Raw genomic sequence first — 16763 nt, forward strand, 5'->3', positions numbered from 1 at the left:
TTAGTTTTTATTTATTTATTTTGTATTTCTTCCTACATACAACTTTGTTAGTACAGAAGAAATAAATGTAAATATGCTACTTACACCGCAGTATTTACTTCTTTTATTCCAAAGCAATTTTAAGAAACTATTAATGCTTGGAATTTTAAAAATGATTAGGAAAAATAGTAGGCTTTGAAAATTTAAATATTTTTGCAAAAGTTATGCAAAATCCTTACGACAAGTGGGCGTTTTAGTTTTAGTTTAGTTTTAGCATTGACATTGGATCGATTTATCGACATGTTTCTTATTTTATTTTCTCTTAAAAATTAATGAGTTTTCATGTTTAATTGTGAAGTTTGAATGTTATTTAAATAGATAATGAAATAATAAAGTTATGATTTACATTTATTATATAAAAAATAAAGCAATAATAAAAAAATCAATTTATTATAGATAAATTATCAAATTATCAAATATAAATTATTATTAAAAAATGGGGGTTACAAAAAATTATGAAATATTTGGTGGGCCGCGAGTATAAAAAGGTTAATAAATAATGATTCCGAAAATAGAAAATAATTTAGAAAATATTATAAGAGCAAGTTATCGCAATGTATATATATATATATATATATATATATATATATATATATAGTCTATACAGGATGGCCTTACTCACCAGTTCATTTTACAGCAGAGTACCCGTCGTGGCAAAAGAATTTTAAGCAGAAGCATGGAAAATAAATATATAAATAAAAAAGATGGGTTTGTAGAACGTACGGATAACTGTATACCGTGAAAATTGCGATAGACTTCTTATATCGGTATCGGTTACGTCAGTAAATAAAAATATTTAGATAAAATGAGATAAATTATTAATTATTAGATGTCAATTAATTGATAAGTACAAATTTCCTGTCTTTGTCAGACAGCTAAAATAAAATATCAATGATTTTTAATGTATAATTAAAAAGTATCTATATTAAGTTTCAGCAGTTCTATAAAATATTCCCTATATCAGTTGTCAGAAAATTTTACAAAAAGGACTTATGAAAACGCGAGTGTGAATATTTAGTGTACCAGAGCCCCTTTAGCTGCAACTCGAAATCATCGAGTGACATTTCCACTTCCCAGGACGAGGACCTAGGGGTTGGATTTTGGGAAGCAGTGTAGGTGTTATGTGACGGTGTTGTGTACAGCGACGAAGCGTGATACGTAAATGAATGAGTGCGGTGAAAAAATGAGATAATGCTTCAATTGTGAATGTTATCGTGAGGAGTGTATGTAAGGATGTGTTGTAGTGAAACCGCGAACTTATCCGATCGTTAAAGCTTCTACACCGAGCCTGTAATCTTCCCGTTGATAATGTTGTCTTCAGATTTCGTCCCCGGGTCCCACGCCAATACACCGCCGTGTACTCGGGAACTCTAGTGTCGAATCTTCTTGTTGATAATGTTGTCTTCAGATTTCGTCCCCGGGTCCCACGCCAATACACCGCCGTGTACTCGGGAACTCGAGTGTCGAATCTTCCCGTTGATAATGTTGTCTTCAGATTTCGTCCCCGGGTCCCACGCCAAATACACCGCCGTGTACCCGGGAACTCCAGTGTCGAATGTTCCCGTTGATAATGTTGTCTTCAGATTTCGTCCCCGGGTCCCACGCCAATACACCGCCGTGTACTCGGGAACTCTAGTGTCGAATCTTCTTGTTGATAATGTTGTCTTCAGATTTCGTCTCCGGGTCCCACGCCAAATACATTGATGCGTGCTCTCGGGATGAAATTCTGTTACAATACAATTCTAAAACTTCTGTTACAATACTGTACATTATAGATTTTTATCGTTTGTTAGAAGTGCTGTTTAACAATAGCCAGAAAAAACATTGTTTGAATGATGGACGTTTTAATTATTAAATTTTGTAGAAAAGTATTTTAAGTCAATTATACGAATTAATAATTCGGGTTTTTGTTTGTTTTTTTTGAAAAGCTTCTATAATATTTGGAAGTAGAAAATTTTTCAGATAAAACTTCGGCTTTAACCTGCTTTTTATTAGAGGAAAGACCGAATAGCCGCTAAGTGATAAAGTACCATCCTGCCGATCTGGAACTGCAATTTCGCGTCCGAGTCGATTCAGACATTTTTATGCCCCAGTTTTTCCGGATACAGTTTTTCATTTTGATTAATTCTGCCCTATGGCTACTTAGATAGCCCACAGAGCAGAATAAACCAAAATGAATGCGTGCCTAGCGAAATCCACAATGAGGTAGCCGGGCGATGAGTACATATAGTCAATCTATCCTTCATCATCAGCCCGCTTTTTTTGATCGTGGTCCATTAAAGATTGGAAAAACGTTCACTCGGTGCTCTCAAAAAGAATTTAAATAAAAAAATAGTGAAAGTGCTTTACTTCAAAAAACGTTTTTAATTATTTCTTATATTACTGTCATAATTTATAGTTTCAGAGGACTAAAATTTTTTTCAGTATGTTTTAAATACTTTTAGGGAACTAAAATAGTCTCTTATATTGTAGTACATCATAGAATACGGGAAAATATATGAACCTATTCTGGAAACTTGTGGATAGACTACTACATAATCTGAATACCTAACTCCTCCGCTAGTTTCATCCTCCCTTATTAACTGCTAAACCTTTGTCCGATCTGTACGAAATTTTTCACACTTATTCTCTGGGACACTGAAAAAAATATAGACTTTCATGAAATCTGCACATCCCACTCTTGATTTGATTTCCGTAATAAATATAACAATGGTAAGCTGAAATAACCAAACTTTTAATATCTTTTCATTTTAATGTTTAGCATTCTTACTTTTTGATCGACAATGCCGTAACTACTAGTTACAACTAAAACATATAGTTATAAACTGTAATAAAAATATAAAATTTTTATCTTTAAATTTATAAAGATATCTTTATAAATTTAAAATACTCAAAACTAATTTCATTATTGCTAAAAACTCGTAAAATATTTTCAGTTAGTTCAAATCCAGATAAAGAGTTCACTGTTTCGTCAAAAGTCGTATTCATAAAAAATACAAGAACGCGTTAGTAGTTCCGAGAATCTCTGCAATTTGAAGAAATTTGTAGACCTATAAATTCCCACTGTCGTCCGTCCGTCTTAATCTTGAGAACGGAATTACATAGTTGAAAGACGATATCAGATATGGAAACTTTAGGTTCGGGAGACTCCGATTAACTATATACGAACATCCGATGCAAACCAAAAGTCACGTTATTTCGATTTCCAAATTGTCCTCTGAAAGGAATTAGATGACCGGCATAACTTTATTGCTAACAGGAAAAGTATAATGTACAGGGACAAAACACTGCTAATTTGAAGTGAAGAGCATAAATTTTAAATTAAATTAATTAAAAATACGACTAAAAATTGCAGCCTGGCATTGTAATTGTCACAATAAATAATTTCTCATTCATCTTTACGTAGGGTTGCCCTTGTTCTCCAGAGTAGAATTTTTTAAGCGAAACGAGTACGTTGTGACGTCACTTAACGAACGATTGGAAGGAAATACGATACTAAACCTCGTGGTATTCTCGTTACGAACGACACTTTCGTTGACAACTCTCGTTTACTGAAAGGTTGGTGCGACGGCCGGATGGTCGAACTGTCACGATGACAACCTACCGCTCTGGGGGACGCGGATCGATCTGAACGAGTCGAAAAATTCCTGGGGATTTTTCGACCCGTAGTGGTCCGACCGAATATGTCGATCCCCGTCCCTTACCACCCGGCCGCCCCATTGTGGGCCTGCTAAAAAATGCTCTCTTAAGGACCACAGGATAGAAAGAGTTTTAAAAGGAAACACAGGTCATGATTTGCAAGATAATCGTTTAATTTAATTTTCACTTATTATGACTATTTTTGCAATTTATATATGTATATGCTGTATTATTAAATACAATATATACATATATTTAATTTTTATAAATTCATTTATTTATTAAAAGAATTATATCCACTTGGTTTCTTAACTTATGCATCCCTCCTTCTGTGATCTTTTCTCATACTCCTTTCTCCACTAAACGAGGTCACTTGTTTTATGATGAACCTACAGAGAACAGATATGCTGTACATTCTATTTTATATTCGTATGTATAGTTTTATAATTACGATACACATAAAAATTGCAAACACTCAAAAACAGTACTTTATTTATTACTATACTCTTGAAAGTAATGTGATTTCATATTTTACTTCCCAATTTCGTTTACATATACAAAGGAATAATGTATATTTGTTGATTCCATTCCGGAAATGCTTAAAATATGTAGGCAGTTTCAATGAACCGTCTAGTCTATTGATGGCAAACCTTTTTTCAAAGATGGGTCTTTTTAAAATTTACGTCCTATGAACATTAAGAGGACTTTTTAGTCCATTATGGGTCGGCCAGGCCCTCAACGGGCGGCCAGTAGTGAGAAAAGGGGCCTATATCCGGATGGAAAACTCCGAAAAATTCGTGTAGTTTTTCAACCCGTCCGGATTCTATTCCGGATTCCTAGAGTGGTAAGTTTCCATCTGTACCATTTGGGCCGGATGGCCGAGCAATAAAGGAAGCAGCCTACCGCTGTGGAGAATCCGGAATTGAATCCGGACGGGTCGAAAAATCCCCAGGAATTTTTCGGGATGACCCGACCGGCTATGTCAGCCCCCGTCCCTCACCACCCAGTCGCTCCATGTGAGCCTAGCTGAACCCATAATGGGTTTGCTAAAAGAGGTCATCTTAGTGCCAACAGGGCGAAAAAAGTTAAGCTAAATAAATTATAGGATTAAACATATTTCGTAAAAAAATTCGCATTAAAAATTTTTGACTTTGAAAAATAACTTTGATAAAATTTTATATTTTTACTTTTTTTTTTATTTATCAAAATGCATTTTATTATATTAATATAATAAAGTGACTTTGGCGATAAGAAATAAATAATTTGCCAGATTTTGAACGTAATCCGGCAGCAAGACGTTTCGGCCATTTTGTCTCGTGGCGTTAGTTGTATCAATTGTACCTGTTGTATTTTTGATTTTGCTGAAAAATGCCACCTAAAACAACTAAGAAAACATCCGGTATGGTATAATTTGTATAAAATTATAATTTATTCAATTTCTTTTCGTAGGTAATTGATACTACACTCGAATTCAAGATAGATTCCGATATTTCTGTTTCACCCACGTGTTAGGTTTAGGATATCTGTTTCGTTGTCCATTCTTTCCATTGTTTTTTACGAATAAAATTTTTAATTTAGAGTATTTAGCATTTTAATTTGTTCTTTTATTTAGATTTATATAAAATTCAAACATTTTTACAGTAATTTTATTGTTACAATTAATTAAAAACTTAATTTTCTGCTCACGTTTTATATTTAAATTTGAATTCTAAGCCAATAATTTTGTATTTGGTATTTATATGGCAATATTTCCAAAAATTATAAAGTCTATTATTTATTCGTCACTAAGTTAAACTAATATTTTGCTATATTTTGTAAATTCATCGTGTTCTAGCAGGAACTCGTCAAGATCGACGGTTTTATTCAGTTAAAATACAATCGATGGGTTCATTCAAAATTTGTCATTTTATGCAAAAATCATCAATATAGCAAATGTTTTTCAAGTTCATGTATAGGTGATTTGCATCCAGGTCCTAGGATGGCAATTCAAGATGTGGATGTTTGTTTGTTTCACCAAATCTTATACAGTTTATGCATTTTATTGCATTTATTTCAGAATGTTTCTTGTATGTCTCATTTGTACTATGGTATCCATCACTTATAAAGTGATACGGGTTTAAAGTGGAATTGAGTTTGGAATTGATGTGCAAAGAGGCGAGAGTGTTACAGAAACTTGGACAAGATGGAGAAGGAGAGTAAAAATTTTCAGAAAAATGCAGATGTAATTTATGGACAGCCCATAATAGCAAGTTTGATGTCATGTGATTACCTTCCAGTTGGCTCTTGCAAGAGAAATAGTGAGTGATTGCGTACACAAGAACAAAGAAAGAACACCAATTTTGGGTTTGCTGCATACATGGACAATGCCGTTGTGTATTTATGGCGGGTAATGTTGGATTTATGCTCCTTTATTCTAGTGTATAGTGGGCGTTTAGTGGACCCTATGTACAGTAATTGTTTCTGCCATCTGTCGTCCTGTAAAGGGATACTATATACTCCCGGAAGTCTATACGGGTTATGTGCGTCTTTTCCATTTCTCAATAGGCTGTATATGGAAGGGTTTCTCCGATAAGAGATTTTAATTCCCTTTTTCTTTGCAATTGTGTTGTATATTGTTTTAAGGTGCCGGTTGTATGTCACCGGGGTCCTTTCTGTGTTTTCTTCTCTGGTATCTTTTTTCACTACACTTTCTTGGTTCGTTTTACTGCTTGTATGGAGGTGCCGGTTATATAACTTTTTTATGATGTTACTGTAACCGTGTTCTCTTGCTATTTTATTGATAAACGCTAATTCCTTTTGTAGAGCCTCGTTTGTGGAAGAGTGCGTGTAGGCTCTTCCACAAACACCAATTTTCAAAGATAGTATCATTAAAAGAACCCAATAGTTGATAGACCACTTAAATATTACTAGAAACACTTTTTTTTAGTTTATGAACATAAACTACAACATTATCAGGAGGAGGAATATATATTTCTCTTTTTTTTTATTTTTTTTTTTTTTAAATGTAACAAGTCATAATGAATGAGAATTTTTCATACAACATTCCTTATAAACAGTTCTAATTTCACTGTGTGGAATTCTTTATTTTTTTTTTTTTTTTTTTTTTTTTTTTTTTTTTTTTAGAAGTTTTAAATGAGAAATACATAAGGAAATCAGGAAAAATGATCAACTCAATTATCTATTAATAAAGCCAAATACTCAGACGTCACCTTTCACAGTACATTGCTTATGGGTGCTATTAAATATTGTAATATTTATGAAACTTTTTACAATATTGTAACTTAAATGAACTTAGTGAATATGAGAATTTTATCTGGCAACTTATGAAGAATTTTGTTGTAATTTACAGTACAGTTGTAATTTATGGGTACATTCGTAAAGTCAAGCGAGTTAAATGAGAATGACGTCGTCATTCTTATTTTGTTAGACTTTTCGAATGATTCGTTTATAACTAAATGGCTGTTTTTGAAATTGAAGGTTGCTAGTGCAGCCTTATCTGAAATATTTTTCTTAAATTGTTTCGGATGGATAGTTATTTCAATCATTTTACCTTTTAATTCACAATTTAAACATTTGATTAGATTTAGAAACATCGATATCATTGGGCATTATTTTCTCAACAAAGTAAACTAACTCTTTCCTTTGTGAACTTCGTTCGAAAGTCATCACCTCAGAGCATGCACACTGAGCAAGACTACTACTTTTCGAACGATTCATTACTAACTTGTTTAACTCATTTGATTTTATGAACGTACTCTTTGTACTGGCCGTTGACTCCACGTAATTCAAAACTCGCCGCTAGGGGTACTGTTTATTCGTAATGCTCTTCCCTGTGATCTGAAACATGTGCAAACCAAATTTAACAGTTCTGCCCATTGGTTCCCTCTGCAAAAGACACTGAATTAAGGCATTGTTTTTGAACCTGTGTTCTGTAAGCAGACTTAAATTAATAAAGATTAAAACTTTGTTTAATTATTATTCACTTTTAATAGTTTACTTCCAATTTGATTTATTATGTTATAAATGGCACAGCTGTTTGATATTTGCATAGGTTTAAGAAAAATGAGGCTTACATAACTTATTGGTCTGTAGAAACTTTTCAAACATTTTACTGGTCCTTGGGCTTTAAAAAGTTTGAGAAATGCTGGAATAAGGTAACTTTAATTTGAATAACCCTCTGTATGTCTTTAGTAAGTTAGTTTTCTGAAAAATCTCAGTGGTAGGTGAATGTGTGTAGCAAACAGAAAGATTTTTCACATTTTCTAAACACACTTTTGATGACTTGTTTGTAATTGTGTGGACATGAGTTTAATAATTGTAAGTTTAAATTGTCAGATAGTGTTTAAAAACCAACTTGGCTTTTAAATGTGGATAATCCTTGGATTAGTCACATGAAATTATAATATACATCCTCCATTAAAGCATATTTTTTGGGAAGAGATTATTTTTTTTAGATGACAAAATGAACAATTTCAAGAAAGGTTACTTTTCAGTATTTATTATTAGTAGTAAGCATGATATAACTTAAATACAGTTATAATAGTAAAGTAGTTATTTAACAAGGTTTCTTTTTATAGCTAAACCAGCTGCAAAGTCAGCAGAGGTAAAGCAACCAGAGAAGAAGGTTGCTCCAAAATCACCTTCAAAGGAAAAGTCTGACAAGATAAAGCCTAAAAAGGATTCTCTACCTGTTTCAAAGGCTAAAACTAAAGCATTGTCAGCCAAAAAGAAAATAGTGAAGGGAGTACATGGAACACGCAGGAGGAAGATCAGGACTTCTGTCCGTTTTCGTCGCCCTCACACACTAAAATTGCCCAGACATCCAAAATATCCCCGAAAGAGCGTTCCTCATAGACCAAGGTTGGAATTCTATATTTTTTAAATAAATTCAAAAACATACGAAATAACTAATAATCTGTTTTCAGGTTGGATCAGTACTCCATTATTAAGCATCCTTTGACTACAGAATCTGCAATGAAGAAGATTGAAGATAACAATACTTTAGTGTTTATTGTTCACTTGAAAGCAAATAAACCTCAGATTAAAACTGCTGTCAAAAAATTATATGACATTGATGTCCAGAAAGTAAATACACTTATTAGGTAGGTAATCTTAATACATTTGTACAGAAGTGTTTATTTTTTGATTCTTAATTATTTTTGTACAACAATTTGTCTTCAGACCTGATGGACAGAAGAAAGCATATGTACGATTAGCACCAGATTATGATGCTTTAGATGTTGCAAACAAGGTTAGATATGTTTAAAAATTTTAATATTAATCAAAAATCATTCTAGAATGTAGTTAATGTTTGTATTTCCATTTTCTATTGTAACCAAACAATTTTAAATTTCACTTGAAATTGTTTACCTGCAAATTGGAATCTAATTAGATTGATTTACAATCTATGTTCTTGATTTGCAGTGAAGTAATGCCTAATAAAACTAGAATAATAATAAATTTGATAATATCTGGTAATAGGTTGATTGAGTCATGGTTGTTATTTTAACAAATTGTAGGTTTGATTTTGCATTAGAATGGATTTTAATAGGAATAAGTGTTCAGGGAAATATGTATATTTTAAATTAAGATTGCCATAATTACAAACAACACAGGAAAATTATAAATGTATATTATATTGTTTTGGAAATATATCTGATAGCTATCATAGTTTGAAAGGAAGTTGAGATTAATTATACTAATTCATAAAGGACCAGTTTAAAATGCATTTATAAAAAGAAACAATAATGAATTTCAAAAAGTTTGTATTTTGTTGTTCTCATTAGTGAATCTTCATTTTTAATTTACATTGGATACATAAATTCTAATGAACAGTGCATTACAATCATCAAGAATTTGTTTTAATAAGTAGTACAATTTTCTAATTTTGGATGGAAAATTGTCTTATAAATATAAATACAGTAAGACCCCGCTTAACGTGAGGGATCTGTTCCTAGACGACAAAGTGCTAAGCAGCGTCAGTGTTGAAACAGCGTTAAATGAGGTCATTTTAATGTAGAGTAAATAGGGATAGGTGAACACACAACCAAAAATAAACATTTTACTTTAATTTTAAGTTATTTTTATATTAATTTGCATAATAATATATGTTAAATAACACAAACATGCACACAGAAATGTAAAGTTCATTTTTTGTGACAAAGGTCCTGACTTTTCTGAAATTCTTTTTCTTTTTTTTTGCAATAAAGTTGTAAAGTTTCATTTGTCACTTATTTTTTCTTTAAGCAAATGTCAATAGCAGAAGGTCGCATCCAAAACGACTCATTTTGCTTTTGCACTCCTTTCAAAATCTGGATCATTCACTTACAATTTGATCAACAATTTTGGTTATCATTACCAAACTTTTAAAAGTTAAGGAGAAATCTGTAGAGAAATTTTTTGGGTTCTTTGTTTTCAGAATTTCTATTCCAATTCTACATGAATTCCTTCTTCTGTCAGTTCTTGAATGTCGTCATTGGTAAGGCTCTCACCAGAAATCTGCAGTAACTTCTCAATATCCTGCTCGTCTACATATCCTGTCCTGCTGTGTCAATTAGGTTGACAATTTGGTCAACCTAAAAATACAGGAATTGGCTCTTCTCATTGAGAATTCTTCGGTACCTTCGGCCATAACTTCTTCCGTGCTCTGTTCATGCATTTATTAGTTAATTCTTGTCAAGCAAAGTTGATATTTCCTATGGCATCCATGATGTTATATTTTTCCAAAATTGCACCAAACATAGATTTAAAGAAAATACACCTTTTTGCCACCATTTGCTGATTGGTTTGTGTTTGTAAATAATCGTATTATGTACGAATCAATGAAATGCCATGATAATTAAAATCATAAATTTTCAGCTTTTTTTTTTAGGCTTTAAGCAGACCACATTAAGCAGGGTCTTACTGTATATATATATATATATATATTCCTGCTTGGACTACTAATGACTGATATGAAAATAAATATTTTTTGAGTAAATGAAATAATTTCTGCTAGTCACATTTTGATTTACTTCTAGTTTATTACAAAGTAACAGAACAAATTCAAATAGTATTATATTGAATAATATTTGTATATTATTTTAATAATAATAATAATTACAATAATTAGCTATAATACTATTTGTTTCTGTCACAACTATATGCATAGACAGACAATGGGCATTTTTGGCATCAATCTTTGTTCAGGAATATCTTGTGGACCGAGATGCATTTTGGGCATACGCCCCTCTTCTGTCGGCTACATAATAAAACATAAACATGAATTCTTCATATTACTAAATGTTTTATATTATGATAAGTTACAACATATCATTTCTTTTTGAGATATCTTGTAAAGAGGTGTTAACTTATATACATCTTACTTAATTAAAAATTACTTATACTTGCAGTTAAAAATTTTTGTACAGTTAAAGTAATAATAATAAAAAGAGAGATTATTTTATTGTATAAATGTTTTAAAAAAAAAATTTTAACATGCCAGTGAGATTAAGGAGAACCTTGTAAACACGGACATCACAAGTGTGAGCTAAGTGAAGTTCAGTGTAAAGCTGGGAAATTTTAACTGTACAAAAATTTTTAACTGCAAATATAAGTAATTTTTACATAAGATGTATATAAGTTAACACCTCTTTACAAGATATCTCAAAAAGAAATGGTATGTTGTAACTTATCATAATATAAAACATTTAGTAATATGAAGAATTCATGTTTATGTTTTATTATGTAGCCGACAGAAGAGGGGCGTATGCTCAAAATACGTCTCGTTCCACAAGATATTCCTGAACAAAGATTGATGTCAAAAATGCCCATTGTCTGTTTATGCACATAGTTGTGACAAAAAACAAATAAAAGAAGATATAGTTTCAAGACAAGCTATAATACTATTATTAATGTAAGTTCCAGTTTTATCTGGCAAAGCTGTAATTTTTTTTATATTTATAAATGCTTGGATAGTTATGAAGACTTAAGTTTGTTGTTCTTAGCACATCTAATTTGGCTTTTTATTTTTCAGATTGGTATCATCTAAATGTGAAAATTGTAAAACTTGAAAAATAAAGAAATTTTTGGAAGACAATCTCATTTTTATTTTAATATAAGTTCATTATCATAATCACATTTAAATATTTGTGAAATGTAGCTTTTTTTTTTTTTTTTTTTTTTTAGTACTTTAGTCTGTGCTCCATTAATACTACATATTCTGTTAGAAAGTACCCATGTTTGGTTTTATTTTCTAATACAAATTTTTAATGTGATAGTAAAGTATCTTATGTAATTCTAAAAATTCCTACAAGAGATGTCTATATAATTGTGAGAAAAGATCTCCAATTGGTACAATGAGTTCTTCACTTACATAGTTATATGATAAACTACACATGAACACAAAGATCAGAATAATGATCTACAGGGGTTGGACAAAAATATGGAAACCCCTCATGAAATGCATAGTTGAACGTAAATGTTGATTCTAGCCAAGCCTCTAGGTGGCGCTCTTATGTTTGATTATTAATGACACCTGTGCAATCTCCTCAATACGTTGCACATGTCAGTCATTGTTAGAACTGTGTTCTGTGTAGGTGGGAGTGCACAATGTCAGAGCTAAGTGAATTCGAACGTGGGCAAATTGTTGGTGCTCGTATGGTGGGTGCTTCCATAACCAAGGTGGCCGAAATGTTTGGTGTGTCAAGAGGCACCGTATCAAAGATTTATACTGCATACAGAACAAGTGGAAAAACATCATCCGCTAAGTCACAACATGGACGAAAGTGTGTGTTGAGTGATCGTGACAGACGGTCATTGAAGAGGATTGTGACAAAAAATAAGAAGACTACAGCTGCAAAAGTCACTGCCGAACTGAATATGGAGCTCACAAATCCTGTCAGCACCAAAACAGTTTGAAGGGAGCTCCATAAGCAGGGAATTTCAGGGCGAGCTGCAATTCCAAAACCATTAATCAGTAATGCAAATGCCCAGAAGAGAAAAATGTGGTGCCGAAGCCATAAAACCTGGACTATGGAGCAATGGAAAAGAGTCATTTGGTCGGATGAGTCTTGTTTTACATTGTTTCCAACCTGTGGCCAAGTTTACGTCTGGCGAACGCTGTCCCAAGCTTATGATACAGACTGCTTGCTGCCAAGAGTGAAACATGGCGGGGGTTCGGTTATGATTTGGAGAGCCATATCGTGGTATTCCATGGGCCCCATGATTACTCTGCAAGGTCACATTACTGCCAAAGATTATGTAACCATTTTGGGCGATTGTGTCCATCCCATGGTATAATGTTTGTTCCCCAATGGTGATGCTGTGTTCCAAGACGACAGGGTGCCTGTTCACACAGCTCACATTGTCCAAGAGTGGTTTTGTGAGCACGAGGGTAATTTGTCACATCTGGCCACCACAGTCACCAGACATCAATATTATTGAGCATTTGTGGTCTACTTTGGAGAGACAGGTGCGTGATCACTATCCACCTCCATCATCGTTACCTGAACTTGTCACTATTTTGCAGGATGAATGGTACAAGATTCCTTTGAAAACCATACAGGACCTATATTTATCCATTCCAAGAAGACTGCAGGCTGTTTTGAATGCCAATGGTTTTCCTACACCATATTAGTGCTTAGTAATAGGTTTCTTTTTGGTGTTTCCATATTTTTGTCCAACCCTGTAGATGGTGTGATGGTAATTTCTCCATCCTGCTTGAAGATTTAAGTCCCATTCCAAATTAGTTAATAATTAAAATGACTCAAGATGGCAATATTGTTTATCAAAAATTACATTCTTCATGCTTTTTCCCATGTTTATATGGGGTCTGCATTTCCATCCTTAATCTGTCTTCTCCACTTCTCTTTATCTTCTTCTTCATTCCCTCTCTTCTAAATCCTCTGCCACCTTGTCCCTCCATCTCAGCTTCGGTCTTCCCTGCTTTCTCCTCCCTATCACTTCCAACTTCCCAACACAGTCCTCATTTCTTTTCTCTGCATGTTCTTATTTATAGGACCCACCTTGACTGTTCTTATCATTCCTAATTCTGTCCATCATCGCACCATACATCCACCTCAGCATTCTCATCACTGTTTTCACGGGCCCATTGTCTTATCACATACCCCACTCATCTTTCTTCAGTTCAGCCATCCACTTTGAACTCTCTTTGCTGGATTTCTGCACTCATTCCTCCATCACTTGCTATGTTTTATCAAAGAGACTTAAATTTCAAAATTTATTAACTTTTCAGCCTATATATAACTCATCTCCTCTACTATAAATACTGTTTTTGCTCTGCTGATCTTCATGCTTCTTCCAGCACTTTTCTCCATTCCTCCAGTTTCTGTACCTTATCTTGTGATGTTTTGCACAGCACAATGTCATTTGCTAACAGCATACTTCATGGTGCCTTGCTTTTAACATCTTCCAACCAATACATCCATCACCAAATTAATAGGCTAAGGGCTGAGCCCTGTTACAGTCCAACTCTCACCTCTGTCATATCTATAGTATGCTTTACTTTAGTCATTACTCCTGTATACATTTCCTTTATTCTTTTCTGGTATTCTCTTTATCCTCATGCATCTCCATATCTTTCTAGCCACCCTGTTGTATTCTTTCTCCAAGTCTTTGAATACCATGTGTAGTTCTACCTGCATCTCTCTACCTTTTCATCAGCTGCTTTAGAGCAAAAATCTGTTGTTTCCCTTCCTGGCATGAAACCAAATTATTCCTCACCTATAGCTGTCTCGTCTTAATCTTCCTTCCACAATTCTCTCCCTGATCTTCATTGAGTGTAACATCAATTTAATTTTCACATTCTTGCACATCTTTCCTTTATAAAGTGGCACCAAAATATTTTTTCTCTGCTCAACTAATATCCTTTATTGCTGCCATAACTTTTTCATAAGATCAAATATAATCAACACCTTCACCCAAATTTCTCCATACCTCAGCTAGGATCTGATCAGCTCCTGTTGCTATCCCATTCTTCATTTTTCTAAGTTTCTTTTCCACCTTGCTTATACCTGTTGCCATTCTTTCATTTACCTCCTTGTCCACGCACAGTACTCTTGGATTTTCTTCATTTACTAGCTTCCTAAAATAATTCCATCTTTCCTTTATCATGTCTTAGTCTTATAACAATACCATTCTCATTTTTTATCTGTTTTATCGATGTGAAATTCTTTGATGCCTTGTCCTTTGCTTCTGCAATTCTTATCAGCTGCCTATCCCCATCCTTTCTTTCCAGTTCCTCATAGTCCTTATCCACTGTCTTTGCTATTGCCATAGCCATTTTGCCTTTTTTGCTTGTCCTATGTTTATCTTTTCTGTTACCTGTCAAGAGTTGGCCTTGGCGACAGTGGATACGTGAGGGTATAGGTAGATGGTAGACAGGCTCAGAACACCTCAAACAGACGCCGTTCCCGGTGGTGGTCTGAATAATAGTCTGATTATAAGACGAGTACGAACATCTGCAATGGCATAGATGTGTATTTTTAATTTGCTAGTGACAGAAATACATTTTAAATGTGAAAAAAGAAAAAGATACTTTACTGTAGAAACAGTTTTTAGAACAAAGTTCTGTCACTAGATGGCAGTCGGAAAAAAACCGGAAGATTTGGCAACCTACTCTGTGGAAATAGTAAAAAGAAATAAGCGTTCTTTTCCAGCAGGCCAATCATGACGTCATAACCACGCGTAATTTTTGACCGGTTTTAGCGGTACCATGCGACCGAGCGTGTACAAAAACAATTTTCAGACAGACCCTTAGTTCGCATTCAACCAGTTTGTGACACAAAGGCTCATTGAGATCGCAATAAAAATTTGACCAATTGACTACTAAAAATTCCGTTCTTATACAACTCGATTTTCATTTTTCTCCAGGAAATTTATTAAACTATGTGAAAATTAGTTTTTGAAAAAGTATATGAACAAGTAGCGATATCTGTTTACAAATGTAAATACAAATTAAAAAGAGTATTAGAAGAGATGAGAACTTTAAAATAATATGGCCAATTTTTGATTTAATTAGACCGGTATGGATAGAAAGTTTAAAATATTATTTACTTCGGAACAAATTTTCATTATTGAAGTTTTGCTTTTCAGAATTTTCCACAAAGTTTTTAACGCTATAGATATAAGAAGACATTTTACTTTAATTCCCCCTAAATCTTTTCATAAACTCCGAAATTAAGGCATAAAAAGCATAACGTGACAGTTATAGTTGCTACCTTTTTTGACGTGACTACACCTTACTGAAGTTAATACTGTATAGGCTACGTGTAAAATCGAAACTGAGTCAACAAATATTACAATATCAACAGATTTCCAGTCGGTAACGGTTCTAGGATTTTCATTCTAGGAAGGAAGAAGTAGGGCAAAAATTATTTTAGTGAGGTATCATCTGCATATTTTATCATCAGACAAGCTAATTTTTAAAAGTTAGCGATCGATTTTCAGTAAGACAAATACCATAGACTGGGGTTACTTTGGTACGGTTTTTGCATTTTTTGCACCTGTTCAAATGACTGTTACAAACCATTTTGCATTATATTAGTTAGGTAAATATGATGTTATTTTCTTTAAATTCACCAATATTTTCATTTTCAGATCAAGAGTTTAAAAATACTCTCATCTTTTTCTAGTCCTAAAGTTACCCTTTAAGATGGGTAACTTTAGGACAAAGTGTTTTTTCGTTTTTTTTAACAGTATAAAAGTAGGATTTGTTGCAATGTTAGACTATCACAAATCTTTATTTATCAATAATAGTCAATAACTTAATGCAATTTATGCCAAATATAAATTTTTACAAAAAGGGATGCTCGTCTTTCATTTCCTCAGGTACCCATGTCCAGGGGTAATATTCAGCGGGTTCGCACAGGTTCGGCCGAACCCGTTGTTAAAATTTTCAGTTTTCCGAACCTTCTTAAACACACGGAACATTTCTCAGTGGTTTTGTTGCTTTTTTTTAAATATACTAAAATATACGTATTTTACTCTGTAATACTACTAAACTAGAGCCTTATACCCCGTTCGCACCGAGCATTTCAATCTAGATTGTGAGCAAGGTCGGGGACTATGTCTTGGTGCGATCTCTC

The 16763-nt window shown here is 33.3% G+C and overlaps 1 protein-coding gene across 1 annotated transcript; it reads left to right on the forward strand.

Annotated features, from left to right (window-relative positions):
- Positions 1-4943: 4943 nt before the first annotated feature.
- Positions 4944-11755, forward strand: RpL23A (ribosomal protein L23A). Its single transcript, XM_067273825.1, has 5 exons — positions 4944-5077; positions 8256-8538; positions 8604-8780; positions 8860-8929; positions 11693-11755. Exons 1-5 carry the CDS (start codon positions 5047-5049, stop codon positions 11705-11707), a joined length of 576 nt encoding a protein of 191 aa, XP_067129926.1. The 5' UTR covers positions 4944-5046; the 3' UTR covers positions 11708-11755.
- The last annotated feature ends 5008 nt before the right edge of the window (positions 11756-16763 follow it).

This window comes from Centruroides vittatus, unplaced genomic scaffold, assembly GCF_030686945.1.
Source record: "Centruroides vittatus isolate TY-2023 unplaced genomic scaffold, ASM3068694v2 contig_5, whole genome shotgun sequence".
Lineage (NCBI taxonomy): Eukaryota > Metazoa > Arthropoda > Arachnida > Scorpiones > Buthidae > Centruroides > Centruroides vittatus.